General features: G+C 40.0%; 1 protein-coding gene across 1 annotated transcript in view; it reads right to left on the bottom strand.

The window, feature by feature from the left end:
* Positions 1 to 340: 340 nt before the first annotated feature.
* TRIM44 (tripartite motif containing 44) overlaps positions 341 to 12,894 on the bottom strand; it is a 144,182-nt gene continuing 131,628 nt past the window's right edge. The window contains exon 5 of the mRNA XM_044681854.1: positions 341 to 428. Coding sequence (XP_044537789.1) covers positions 341 to 428 — 88 coding nt within the window. The remainder of the gene's footprint in view (positions 429 to 12,894) is intronic.

Below are 12,894 nucleotides of genomic sequence, written 5' to 3'. Positions count from 1 at the left end.
AATGAGGCTTCTTGACTCCTGACCCAGTACTCTACCCGTTTCATCTTCATAACAGTCCTAGGAGGGAGGTGTTATTATTATTCCTACTTTGTAGAAGAGGAGACTAAGCAAACAAAAATTAAAGGATTTACCCAAAATTAGACGACTAAATTAGTTAAATGTTTGGTGTTAGATTTGAACTCAGCACTTCCTGGCGCCAGGCCTAGCACTCTATCCTCTGCCCCACATCTTTTTGCAGCTAGAATAATGGGAATAGGTACTTATGTGTATCGGGTATGTATGTTGGTATGAATACCTGAAAAAATTCTCTTCCATCCAGCAAGACAATGGCTTCCACTTCTCAGAAGGGCCCGTTGGCTGAGGAGGGGTCATTATCATCGTATCTACGAGTCCCTCGGTTTGGAGGGATGGCGGGGAAAGGATTGAGCCTGGCAGGGAACAAAGGAAACGATTGTTACTCATAAGCCCAAGAACCCAGAATCCAGATCCTAGAACTTATCCTGGAGAAGTAGTTGTGACCAAAGAACGTTTTTGTTTCTGGAGGCTTCCCAGGAATAAAGGCAGCAAGTAACGACGATGATGATGGTAACAAAATTTATAAGTATTTTACATATGTTGGCACGTCTCCTCCTCTAAAAACCACTTTGAAGTTTGCCTCCTTTCACAGATGAGAAAACTGAGGATAAGTCAATTACTTATGACCACACAGAGAGGACTTGAACCCAGGACTTCTTGACTCAAGATTGAACATTCTCTCCACCGTTCTTTTCTATCTCTCAAAGCCAAATGTCTCATAGTAGATAACACTTGTACCCTCATATTTTGCCACCTTCCAATCCTCCCCATAGATGGTAAGGATTATTTAATAAAAAAGGTGGCCCACTATTTTAATAGATTTTTTTAAATCCTTACTTTCTGTCCTAGCAAAATAAGACAGAAGGGCAAAGGCTAGAAAAATGGGGTTAAGTGACTTGCCCAAGGTCACACAGATAGGAAATGTTTGAGGCTAGAGTTGAACTCAGGCCCTCCCAACCCTGTTCCTAGCACTCTATCCACTGAGTCACCTACCTGCCCCTGGTTTAATATATTTTTTTTTTTGGTTTGTTTTTTTGTATTTTAAACCCTTAACTTCTGTGTATTGACTGATAGGTGGAAGAGTGGTAAGGGTAGGCAATGGGGGTCAAGTGACTTGCCCAGGGTCACACAGCTGGGAAGTGTCTGAGGCCGGATTTGAACCTAGGACCTCCCGTCTCTAGGCCTGGCTCTCAATCCACTGAGCTACCCAGCTGCCCCCTGGTTTAATATATTTTTGAAGAAGAACATGACATGATTTAATACAACAAAGATATCTTTCCTGCCCCTACTAAGTCCTTGACTATTAATTAATTAAATAATTGATGCTGTAAAGTGATTACTCAATATAGGAGGACAGAGAAGTCAAGGAATATTAGCAAAAGGGGTCAGAGTAAGGCACAGGAAAAAAAAAGATTTAATATTCTTTAGATTAAGTCATTTATTTCTCTCATACATGAGTTTTGTCTGACTCCTCATGACCCCATTTGGGATTTTCTTGGCAGAGATACAGGAGCAACTTGCCATTTCTTTCTCTAGTTCATTTTACAGTTAAGGAAACTAAGGCAAACAGGTTTAAGTGACTTGCCCAGGGTCACACAGCTGGGAAGTGTCTGAGGCTATATTTGAACTCAGGTCTTCCTGACTTTGTGCCTGGCACTCTCTCTACTATACTACCTCGTTTCCTTAACTGTAAATGGCAATTCTGTAATGCACTTAGTCATGCTATATACTCCAGTCATCTGTGTTTTGTGGTGAATATTTGTAAGACTCCAGAAAGGATTATATCTTCTCTGAATTTCTTTTTATTTCTCTTCTCCGCATCTCCATTCCTTTCACCAAACTCAGGGCTCCATACACTAAGTAGCATATGTATGCATGTATCATACATGTTGAATAAATGTCAAATGAATATTAAAGAAATGGGAAACTAAGGACCAGGTCACAGGGGAAAAGAGATGGGAGAGTTTCATGAAGAAAGTGGCAATGAGTTGGGCTTTAGAGACTGGCTAGAAATTCACTGGGTAAAGAAGGAAGGGACGACATTCCGAGCATAAGGAATAAAAGCGTACAGACATATTCAGGGGTCAGAGAAATATTCAATTGACCAGTGCTCAGAGGGATGCTTTGGGGAATTATCTGAGATGATGATGGAAAGTATGGCAGTCCCAGATTGCACATGTCTTTGGACACCAGGCAAGTAAATAAGTTTAAATAGTACAGAGGAGACCATAGGGAGCCACAAGAAATTCTGAGTGGAGGAGTGATGTAAGGATGATTCTGGAAGCCGTACGAAGGATGTATTGAAGGGCAACTACGTGTGGATAGAGAGCCAGTCTTGGAGATGGGAAGTCCTAGGTTCAAATCTGCCTTCAGGCAATTCCAAGCTGGGCAAGTTACTTAACCCCAGTTAAGTAACTCTTTTGCTTTGGACTAAATACTTAGTTTTGATTCTAAGGCAGAAGTAAGGATTTTATTTTAAAGGATATATTGGAGTAGAGGAAGGGAAAATGAGAGGACTTCTTAGGAGTCTAATCAAGTTGAGGGGACTGAGCTAGGAAGGTAGCAGCTGGAATGGAAAGAAAGAAAGAAAGAATGAATGAAAAGCATAAAAGGACTTATTGTTTGCCAAGCACTGTGTTAAAGTGTGTGTATGCATGTGTGTGTGTGTGTGTGTGTGTGTTTGTGTGTAGCAAAAATAGCACCTTCCCTCAGTGAGCTTACTTTCTAAGAAGAGAAACCTGCAAATGAATGATGGCTAGAATAGACAGTTGGTTGGAAGAGGGAGAATCCGGTGACTGATTAGATAAGTCAAGAAAAGATCAAGAGTCAAAACAACAACAATAACAAACCATCTAGGATGCTAACCAAAATGAATTATGGTGCCATAGATAAAAACAAAGAAAAATTTTGGAGAAAGTCGATTAGTTTGATTTTAGGCATGGTAGGGTTTGAGGTGGAGATTTCCTAAAGGCTATAGCTATTGGTGTGGAGTTTAAAGGAGAATTTAGAATGGGGACATAAATTTGGGAACCAGTGGCACAAAGGTGATAGTTGAAGGCATGGAAGTAAATGAAACTATCAAAGGAGAATATATGAAAAGAAAAGACAAGAGGAGCCAAGGATGAGCATTTGAGAAACCCCTCTTGGTAAAGAGGTCAAGATGAGGATGAAGAGTCAGTGGAGGAGACAGAGGAGTATTTTGAGAGGTCAGGGGAAGATGAGAAGAATGAGACGTCTCTAAAGCCAAGAAAGGAGACTGTCTATTGGGGAGTCTTCTTTGGTCCTCAGTGTGGTCATCTGGAAAATGAATGGGTTGGATTCAATCCTAAAATCACTGATTTATAGATAAAAAGGACCTGAAAGGACTTCTCATCTGACATCCTCATGATGAGGAAACGGAGGACATGACAGATAATAAAGCTCTGCCCAAGGTCACAGGGATAGTAGGTCACACAGCAGAGCCAAGATGACCTTTGAGATCCCTTCTAGATTAAAATTTCATGAACCTAGAGCTGGACCTGAAAATTTCCTGATGTTTTATCTCACTACTATTTCATTCAGTATTCAAGCTAGCCTTGGACCATTCACTAAGCCTGTCTCCATCATGATGCTTTATCCTTGTCCTATACCATGCTCATCCCCCCTTGCAGAGTATGGTTCACTGGACATCTGTCTGTCCTTTTTGCTCTCCCCCTAGGGTGGTAATGACTGCCTGCTTCAACCGAAGACTGGATGGCCTGTGAGCATGCCCTGGAAGTGACCAACAAAGCAGCCTTACTCGAGTGGAAGTAATAGGCCAGCTGGATGACAAACTATGGTCTCACCTAGTCCCTGATGTCCTTTAACTAGCATTCAGTCTTACCCAAATAGACAGAGAATACTGTCATTTTTCAAGACTCCCGAGGGGTTGTGCCTGTGTGTATACTACTCTTATTTCCAAATATGACCAGGAGGGGTCACAAAGTAGAGATATGAGAATGCATGTATTTTTCCCTTCTCTGAAGTTTGGGTGGAAGATGGATGAGAAACACTGTATATTTTGTTAGAATTATTTAATGTGTGTTGATTAATTGTTCTGAACTGTTTTTTCTGTCTTTTCGAAGATTCTTTGTTATAAGAGATAGTTTTTGGGTCAGGGTAGAGGAAGGATATGTTGAGGAACAAAGGGGTTGTAAAAGCAAAAAAATATAAATGAAAAAATTTTAAATAAAATAAATTGAATGTACAAAGTAAAAAAAGAAGAAAAGAGAAAATGAATTTGAAAATGAAGCTAGATTTACCACTGAGTTTCAAATGGAAATGACATGGGAAAAGCAAATGTTGCCTTTCCTTCTTTAATTCTGTCCTCCCCAAAGAAGCAGCATTTTTTGGATGAAAATCCTCCCTGAACTCTGTCCCTCATAGGGTGAGGACTGAAAAAGAACCTAGGAGTCCTTTACAGAGCCTCTGGTCAGATTTGGCCAAAGTCCTCCAGATTTTCAGAAGTGGAGGAAAATCACTCTTGGCTTTTATTTTCCCTGTTTTCAGCAAGTTCAGAAAATCTTCCTCGACCCAGTTTGCTCATCTTGTCTTGGCATGTGAATAATGGAAACTCAATCTCTCTGAAGCCATTTCCCTTCCACAGAAATCACACAGAGAAGATTTAATAAAATGCTGGACTTCAAATTTCCTGTTGCCTCTGCTGCTCTATCTTAGTAGTTACCAGAGGAGGAGATGGCGGGGGAAGGGGAGCAGACAATAAATTACCCAGCCTTAGACACTAATCTCTAATCTCAACATGAATGGTGGCCTTATTCAGAGCCATACAACCAGTTCCAAGAACTTCAAGTCCCACTGTGACCTTGAATGAAGGTCCAACATACTACCATGCCACCCCATCCTTTGCAAAGAATGGAATTCACTAGTCCAAACACCATCAAGTGGGCCTCACTGCCTGTGTGGGAGAAGCTTTCCCATAGAGGGTCCCCTCACTGGCAATCACCCTTCAGTGGAATGCATTCCAACACTCCCTCTCCAGCATGGTGCATTGGAAAGAGAGTTGGATATGAAGTCACAGGACTTGGGTTCAAATTCAGACTCTATCATTGGCTAGCTATATGACTTTGGGCACCCCTCTGGGCAGAACCACAGAATTAAGGTTGGAAAGGTTCCCAGAAACTATCCAGTTCAACTCATACATGAAAAGAATCTCCTCTGCAATATGCCTGACACGTGGGACACATATTTCACAGACATATATAAATAAATATCTATGAATGGTGCTCAATATAGAAGTGAATGGCATGAGTGGTGCATCCTCATCCCTGATCCATGAAAATGGCAATCATATTCTTGGTGCTTGAGGACTTTGATGGTTTTCATATTATAGATTTTAGATTTGTTGTAAAGGATCTTTAGAGGTTACCTAAACCTTTTCCAGATTAGGAAACTGAGGTGGGGTGACTTGTCATTTAGCTAGCAAGTAAGGACATAGTGTTTTGTCCTTAAGAAAACTTAATTTGGAATTAAGATTCCAATTCCAGCTTTCCTACTTAATGATTGCACAGCTTTAGAAGGCAGGCATTGAACATCATCAGGTCTCGGTTTTCTCAAGTGAAGAAGGAAGGAGTTGGACCAGACAATCTTCCCTGAGGTCTCTAGTTCCAAATCATCTATAGTCATATAAGAACAGGGCTAGGATTTGAACTCAGGTCCTCTGACTCCTGATCTTGTACTCTTCCTCCTGTATCACACTGACTCTGCAAGTAAACACAAACCATCTATTTAGAAACCTTCTCTGCCTGAGGCTGACCAGTCAGACACCCATCCACATCATCATCACAGCACTGGTACTGATGGAAATGAGACACCCAAGAGTAGCTATTGTTCTTCTAAATGATGACACCTCATTGGTAATGAGGTTAGATCAAGTCACTGCTGATACTAACTAGCAAGAAAAACGTACCTGTCACTGAAGCGGTAACATATTTCCCCAACAAATCAACCATGGAAAAGCAGTGGCAACCCTCTTCTCCCTCCCTTCATTCTCCCCAAAGAGGACCCTTGCTGAATCCATTCATCTCTATGAGTGGATTTTCTCATCTGGTTTCCCTATAAAACAGCTGCTCACATGGCAGCCTGCTGAGCTGCATATCCAGCTGTGAGATGCTCTGATTAGAGGTTTTTTCAGGGCCCTAACCAGCAAGCCACCCCCATCCACTGCCCTGCAAAGGCACTCAAGAAAAGAAAGCGAGGGTGGCGAGCCAGCATTTCAGACAAACCAGCTTACTGGATTCTGAGGACAGAGAAGTCATTTCTATAGTCACCTCTCCTATGATTAAGAAGGGGAGCTGCCACTAGACCTCTCTTCCCCTAAAATAACTGGGAAGTGGGTAACAAGGTGGCTAGGAATTAGGAACAATGCCAATCTAAGGATAGAATTGAGGTACCTTTGGGGGACCCAAACAGGAGATAGTGGTCCACGTTTAATTCTCTGTTCTTATGATATTAAGAAAATCATGTAGCCTTGTCTTTAAAATGGGGAAAATAAATCCTGCAATACTTGCCTTCCAAGGTTGTTACGAAGCTCAAATGGTAAAGTATGTGAAGTGCTTTTGTAAACTGGGGTGTTCTACACAAAGGCCAGTTGTCATTATTATAATTATTATTGTCTAAACCTGTAATTTTATTGGTATGGGGGATTGCCCAGGGGGAAAACTCCTTTCATGGATGCAGACTGTTGACTCCTCCATTACCTCTAATATTAAGGAATTGCCAGGGCACTGAAACAATTAATTGAAGGAACTGTGGGGATTAGGACAGCAAGTGGTTAACTGGGGGAACTGAATGAACCACACTGACTCCATCTTTGTGACTCAATTCTGGACCTAGTTTGTTCCCTTTCTATTCAATTATGGGTCTAGTCCAAAACCTGTCTTATGAGAAAGGTTTATTCATTTGTGGGATTTGGGAGAAAATCTTATTACATCATTTGAACCTAGCCCTTTGGGTCTGAGAAACTGGACCACCTGTAGTGGTTTATAACTGTTGTTGTAACTGTTATAGACCCTTAACCAACAACCTAGGTTATGTTGACCACAAATGCTGTCAGATCCTAAGAATGATATAAGGAATGTTCTCATAATGTCTTATCTGAAAATGGGCCCTATAATGACCAATTAGTTATTGTTTCCATGTTCCTTTGATTGTTTACAGACACTTGGGGAGCAGTGGGATACCTCTTTTCCTGGATTCAGGGAATTATATCTATTCACTCTTCCCCTTGCCAACTTGGAAAGTCCCTAATCTTGAATCTAATTAGAAATTAGATTATTTAATATATTGTTCATTTTAATTAATTGGTCTTATTTGATTGTTTTAACTGTATAAAAATCTGTCTTCCTCTGTATTTTGGGTCCAGTCCTTATCTGAGGAAGTGTCTTGATCCCAATTTATTAGGCAACTGGCATGAATTGCTTAATAAATCAATATGCTCAGAAGATTAAACCTTTATTTCCTCTGTTGTTTCATATTTGGCTCCTTAAGGAATGGACTTGCTATGGCCACATGATGTCTAGTACATAACACAGGCAGAACTTGAAATCAGATTTTCCTTTTTTGAAGTTCAGACCTCTATCCATGATGCAACACTTGTTCAGTTGTTTCAATTGTGTCTGACTCTTCATGACTGCATTTGGGGTTTTCTTTGGAAAAATACCAGAGGTGCCATTTCCTTCTTCACTTCATTTTACAGATGAAGGAAACTGAGGCAAACAGGGTCAAGTGACTTGTCTGGGATCACACAGCTAATAAGTGACTGAGGCCAAATTTGAATTAAGGCCCTCCTGACTCCAAGTCTGGTACTCTATCAACTGTGTTAACTGGCTGTTCCACTATGTAACATTTTGCAAAAAAAAATATGTCTTTCTATTTTTACAATTATCATTTCTTTGATTGGGTTTGGACCTGTTATATAATCAGTTTAGGAGAGTCTTCACAAGGAAATTCTCTACCCATTTAGATTGACAATTGTGCTGCAATTTCAAGCCTTGGACAATTGGGGTCCTAAGAGGTCAAGTTGCTCAGGATCATAGTGGCCAGCCAGTCTGTGGTAGAGGCAAAACTTGAACCCAGAACATCCTGATACTAATCAGAGGCCAGTTCTTCATGAGTTCTCTCCTCATTCTTAATACTAATTATTACTCCTCTTATGACTACCATGAAGTCATATCCTTGGCCTTGCCATCACACTGAAATGTTCCACATCCATTTTCATGAGATTCAAAATTCCTTTATCTTATTGCAATTTATCATTACATTTTCCCTTATGCTTTATGACATCTGAACCTTCTTATCATTTTCTCTATTTCCTTCATTCCCTTTAGTTCTTTCCCTGACCATTGGCTCTGGACTAGCTACACTATCTCTGCTTCCTTATCTTGATCACTTAGTGAATCAGTCCAATTCTAAAATATTTTCTACTCTTAAATTTCTTCTTTGTTCCATCATGCCTAGCCAAACTTCAGTCCTGGATTACATGGTCCATCTCCCACCGTCCCTCCCATTCATATACTGCTGAGCAGAAATCATGAAGCCAGGTTGACTGGGTCCACTATATACTTAGTTATCTAATCTCACATTGCATCAAAGTAATTATTCTACTCCTCTCTAATCAATTCACTTTCCCACTCTCCAAAGTGGCTATTACAACACCTCATCTCTTCTTCAGCCTCCCTCCTTTTCTACTGAAGCTTCTCTTCATATTTCATCCCCTAAAACTGAAGTCATTTGCTAAGTAAGAGTTCCCTCTTTTCTCCTCTTCATTATCTCCCAACACAGATGCCTTTTCCCACTAATTGCTCTTTAACCCCTTCCTCATTTGTTCTTTCTCTGTCAAAAACAACTCTTCTACATGCATGACTGATCTCATATCCACCTGTATCTTCTAGAATTTCTTATTATAATCCTCACTCTAATGTTCTTTCTTCCTTGTTTTAAAACCCTTCCTTCCATCTTAGAATCAGTGCTTCAGATTGGATCCAAGGCAGAAGAGTGGTAAGGGCTAGACAATGGAAGTTAAGTGACTTGCCTAGGATCACAAAGCTAGAAAGGGTCCATGGCCAAGACTTCCTACTTCTCAATGCACCAAGTCACTTAGCTGTCCCACTTCTACTCTAATTTTCAATATTCTTCTATCTACTGGATCCTTTCCTGTTGTTTACAAATATCCTACTATACCCACTAGTTATGGATCCATATCTCTCATCAAAACCTTGAGAAAGTCAACTATAATGGGTGCCTCTACTTCACCTCTTTTTTCTAAACCCTCTATAATCTGGCTTCCAACCTTATCCTTTGACTGAAAAACTCTCTCCAGTAACCAAAGATCTCTTATTGGCTTATCTAAAGGCCTTTTCTCAATCCCTGTCTTTCTTGATCACTGTATGGGTTTGATACTGTCACTCTCTTTTCTGGGATATTCTCTCTTCTTTAGGTTTTATGATGCTTTTCTCTCCTGGTCAGTACATAACTTAGTAAGTGCCTGGAACACAGAAGGTACTTAATGTTTATTGACTGGTTCTCTTCCTACTGATTGATCATTCCTTCTTGGTCTTCTTTCTCCGACTCTTTGCTAGGTCTTCATCCATGCCATTCCCATTAAGCATGAGTAACTCCCATATCCCTGATCAAGGTCCTCTTCTCTTCTTCCTTTATGCTGTTTTGTCTGTTGATCTCATCAGCTCCCATTGGTACAGGTTTCATCTCTATGAACATTATTATCAAGTTGATATTTTCAGCCTTAATTTCTCTCCTGAGATTCAACTTCTTATTTGGACATCTCAAATCATGTAAGTATCTCAAACCTATCTAATCTCAAATCTAAACAAGACTCATTCCTCCCCATCCCAAAATAAAACAAAGCCTTCTCCAAATTTCTCTATTACTATTTTTAACCCTTATCTTGCATCTTGGAATCAATAATTAGTATTAGTTTCAAGGCAGAAGAGTAGTAAAAGCTAGGCAACTGGGGTTAAGTGACTTGCCCAGAGTCACATAGCTAGGAAGTATCTGAGCCATATTTGAACCTAGGACCTCCCATCTCTAGACCTAGCTCTCTAATAGGTCACCTAATTATCCCTTTCTCCATTACTATTAAGGGTACCACCATCTTCCCAATCACCCAGGACTGAAAACCATGTACTATCCTCAACTCCTCATTTGTACTCATACAATGTAAAATGATACATTACCCAATCTTATTGTTTCTCCCTTCATATCTCTTCTCTCCATTCACATAGTAGCATTACTCTAAATACATCCTCTCATCATCTCATGCCTAGAATATTGTAGTACCCTGGTGGCATTTCTCCATGCCTCAAGAGTCTTCCTACTCCAATCCCTTCTCCTCTAAGCTGCCATCTTTCCTAAAGGTCATGTCTGACCATATCACTATCCTAATCAATAAATTCCAGTGGGTTCCTGTTGTCTCTAGGAGTATGCATGAAGTACTCTGGTTGGCACTAAAATCTCTTCATCACTTAGCTCATTCCTACTTTTCCAGGGGTCTTATACTTGAAGCACCTTCCACATACTATATGTTTAATCTTCATTCCATGGTACTCTATCTCTGTGCTTCTGATTGGCTGTCCCAAATGCCTAGAATGTTTCCCCTCCTCAGCTCACCCTCCTTGGTTCCTTGAGACTCAAGTCAAATCCCACCTTCTATAGGAAGCATCCCCATCTGCCTCTCACCTTCTCAATCTCTAGTGACTTCCTACCAGAGTTACCTTCCATTACAGTGTAAATAGCTCTTTTGTTGTTGTTTTTAAGAATATTGGGTCAGGTCTAGCCTGAGCTTTGCCTTTTCTTAGCAGTTGTAAATAAATGACTAAAACTTTGAGGGCAGGAGGGGAGGGAGAATAAGAGATTTTTCATCCTTTCATCCCATTCCTTTCATCTTTTCATCATTTACCTTCCTTTCTTGCAAGTTCTTTCCCCTGCCCAGAACAGGAACCATCCCCATTATTGACTTTTTATTTTCCCCATCAGAATGTGACCTCCTGGAGAAGAGGAGAAGTGGTTTTATTTTGCTTTGTTTCCCCCAGTCTTACTTGGAACAGTGTCTGGCCCATAGCTGTTCAGTCCATTCAGTTAGGTCCAACTTCTCAAGACCCCATTTGGGATTTTCTAGGCAAAGATCCTGGAGTGAGCTGTCATTTCTTTCTCCAGCTCATTTGACAGATGAGGAAACTGAGGTAAACAGGGTTAGGTGACTCACCCAGGGTCACACAGCTAGTAAATGTCTGAGGCTAGATTTGAACTCAGGAAGATGAGTGTTCCTGACTCCAGGCTTGGAACTCTATCCACTGTACCACCTAGCTTAGCTGCCCATTTAGAACATAATAAATGGTTAATGAATTTTTTTAAATGGGAAAGGTTCTGTTTGTATAAAATATTTATAGCTGGGCTTTCTGGGTTGGCAAATAATTGGAAAATAATGGGATGTCCCTAGATTGGGGAGTGACTGAACAAACTGTGGTATATAATGGTGATGGAATATTATTGTACTATAAGGAATAATGAGCTGCTTGATTTCTTGATTTCTGGAAAGACCTCCACGAACTGATGTGGAATGAAATAAGCAGAACCAGGAGAACATTATACACAGAAACTGAAACATTGTGGTATGATCAAATGTAATTGATTTTGCTACTAAAAGCAATGCAATGATCCAGGACAATTCTGAGGATTTGTGGAAAAGAATGCTATCCACATCTAGAGAAAGAACTGTGGGAGTAGAAATGTAGAAGAAAACATATGATTTATCACTTGTTTATATGAGTATAAGATTTGGAATTTTGGTTTTCAAAGATTACTCTGTTAACAAAAATGAATATGGAAATAGGATTTGAGTGATAATATAAGTATAACCCAGTGAATTTGCTTGTCAACTCCGGGAGTGGGGAGGGAAGAGGGGAGGGAGACAAGAAGAATCATGTAACCATGGGAAAAAATAAAAAAATAAAATAAAATAAGATAAAATGTAAATAAAAATTCTTTTTGATTTATTAATTGGTAGCTAGCATATGTTGAAGACAAGCTTGACTTTGAATCATCTTGTTTCTGAAGTCCAACTCTACATTTAAAGTGCCACATAACATTATTATTATTGTACTTATGTTAATTTTTTAAAACCATTACCTACTGTTTCAGAATGGATAGTAGGTATTGGTTCTAAGACAGAAGAGTGGTAAGGACTAGGCAATGGGGTTTAAGTAACTGACAGGCTCACACAGGTAGCAAGTATCTAAGGTCACATTTGAATCCAGGACCCCCTATCTCTAGGCTTGTTGTTCTATCCATTGAGCTACCTAGCTGCCCCTTTCTTCTGTTAATATCACTAATAAAAATTACTTCTATGCCTTCTATTATAACCTACTCTCAGGGTTGTTATATTCAAGATACTTTGTAAGTCATAGAACACTGTAGAGATGTGAGCTATTACTTTAAAAAAAAAAAGGAAGTTGCCATGCTTTGTAAAGGGTCAGGGAGGGGTTGACCCTAGGGTAGCATCAAGGTAGCAGCTGTTCCATGTAACTAGTGTGATGCCTGAGGATCCAGCCCCGCAGACAAGAAGCTGGCACCAAACATCCTGACTTGTACCAGAGTGTGTGCGTCAATAACTTTAAACCTCCCTTGCCACTGAGGAGGGATGAGTCTCACTCAAATTATCTTTTTAAAAAATAAGGAAAGTCCGATTTTCTTTTTCTTTTCTCTCCTCTCTTTTCCTTTCCATTTTTCTTTTCTTACCTTTTCTTCTTTCTTTCTCTCTCTCTCTCT

This window comes from Gracilinanus agilis, chromosome 6 (genome assembly GCF_016433145.1).
Source record: "Gracilinanus agilis isolate LMUSP501 chromosome 6, AgileGrace, whole genome shotgun sequence".
In the NCBI taxonomy this organism is placed as follows: Eukaryota; Metazoa; Chordata; class Mammalia; order Didelphimorphia; family Didelphidae; genus Gracilinanus; species Gracilinanus agilis.
This window is presented reverse-complemented; position numbering and strand designations above follow the sequence as displayed.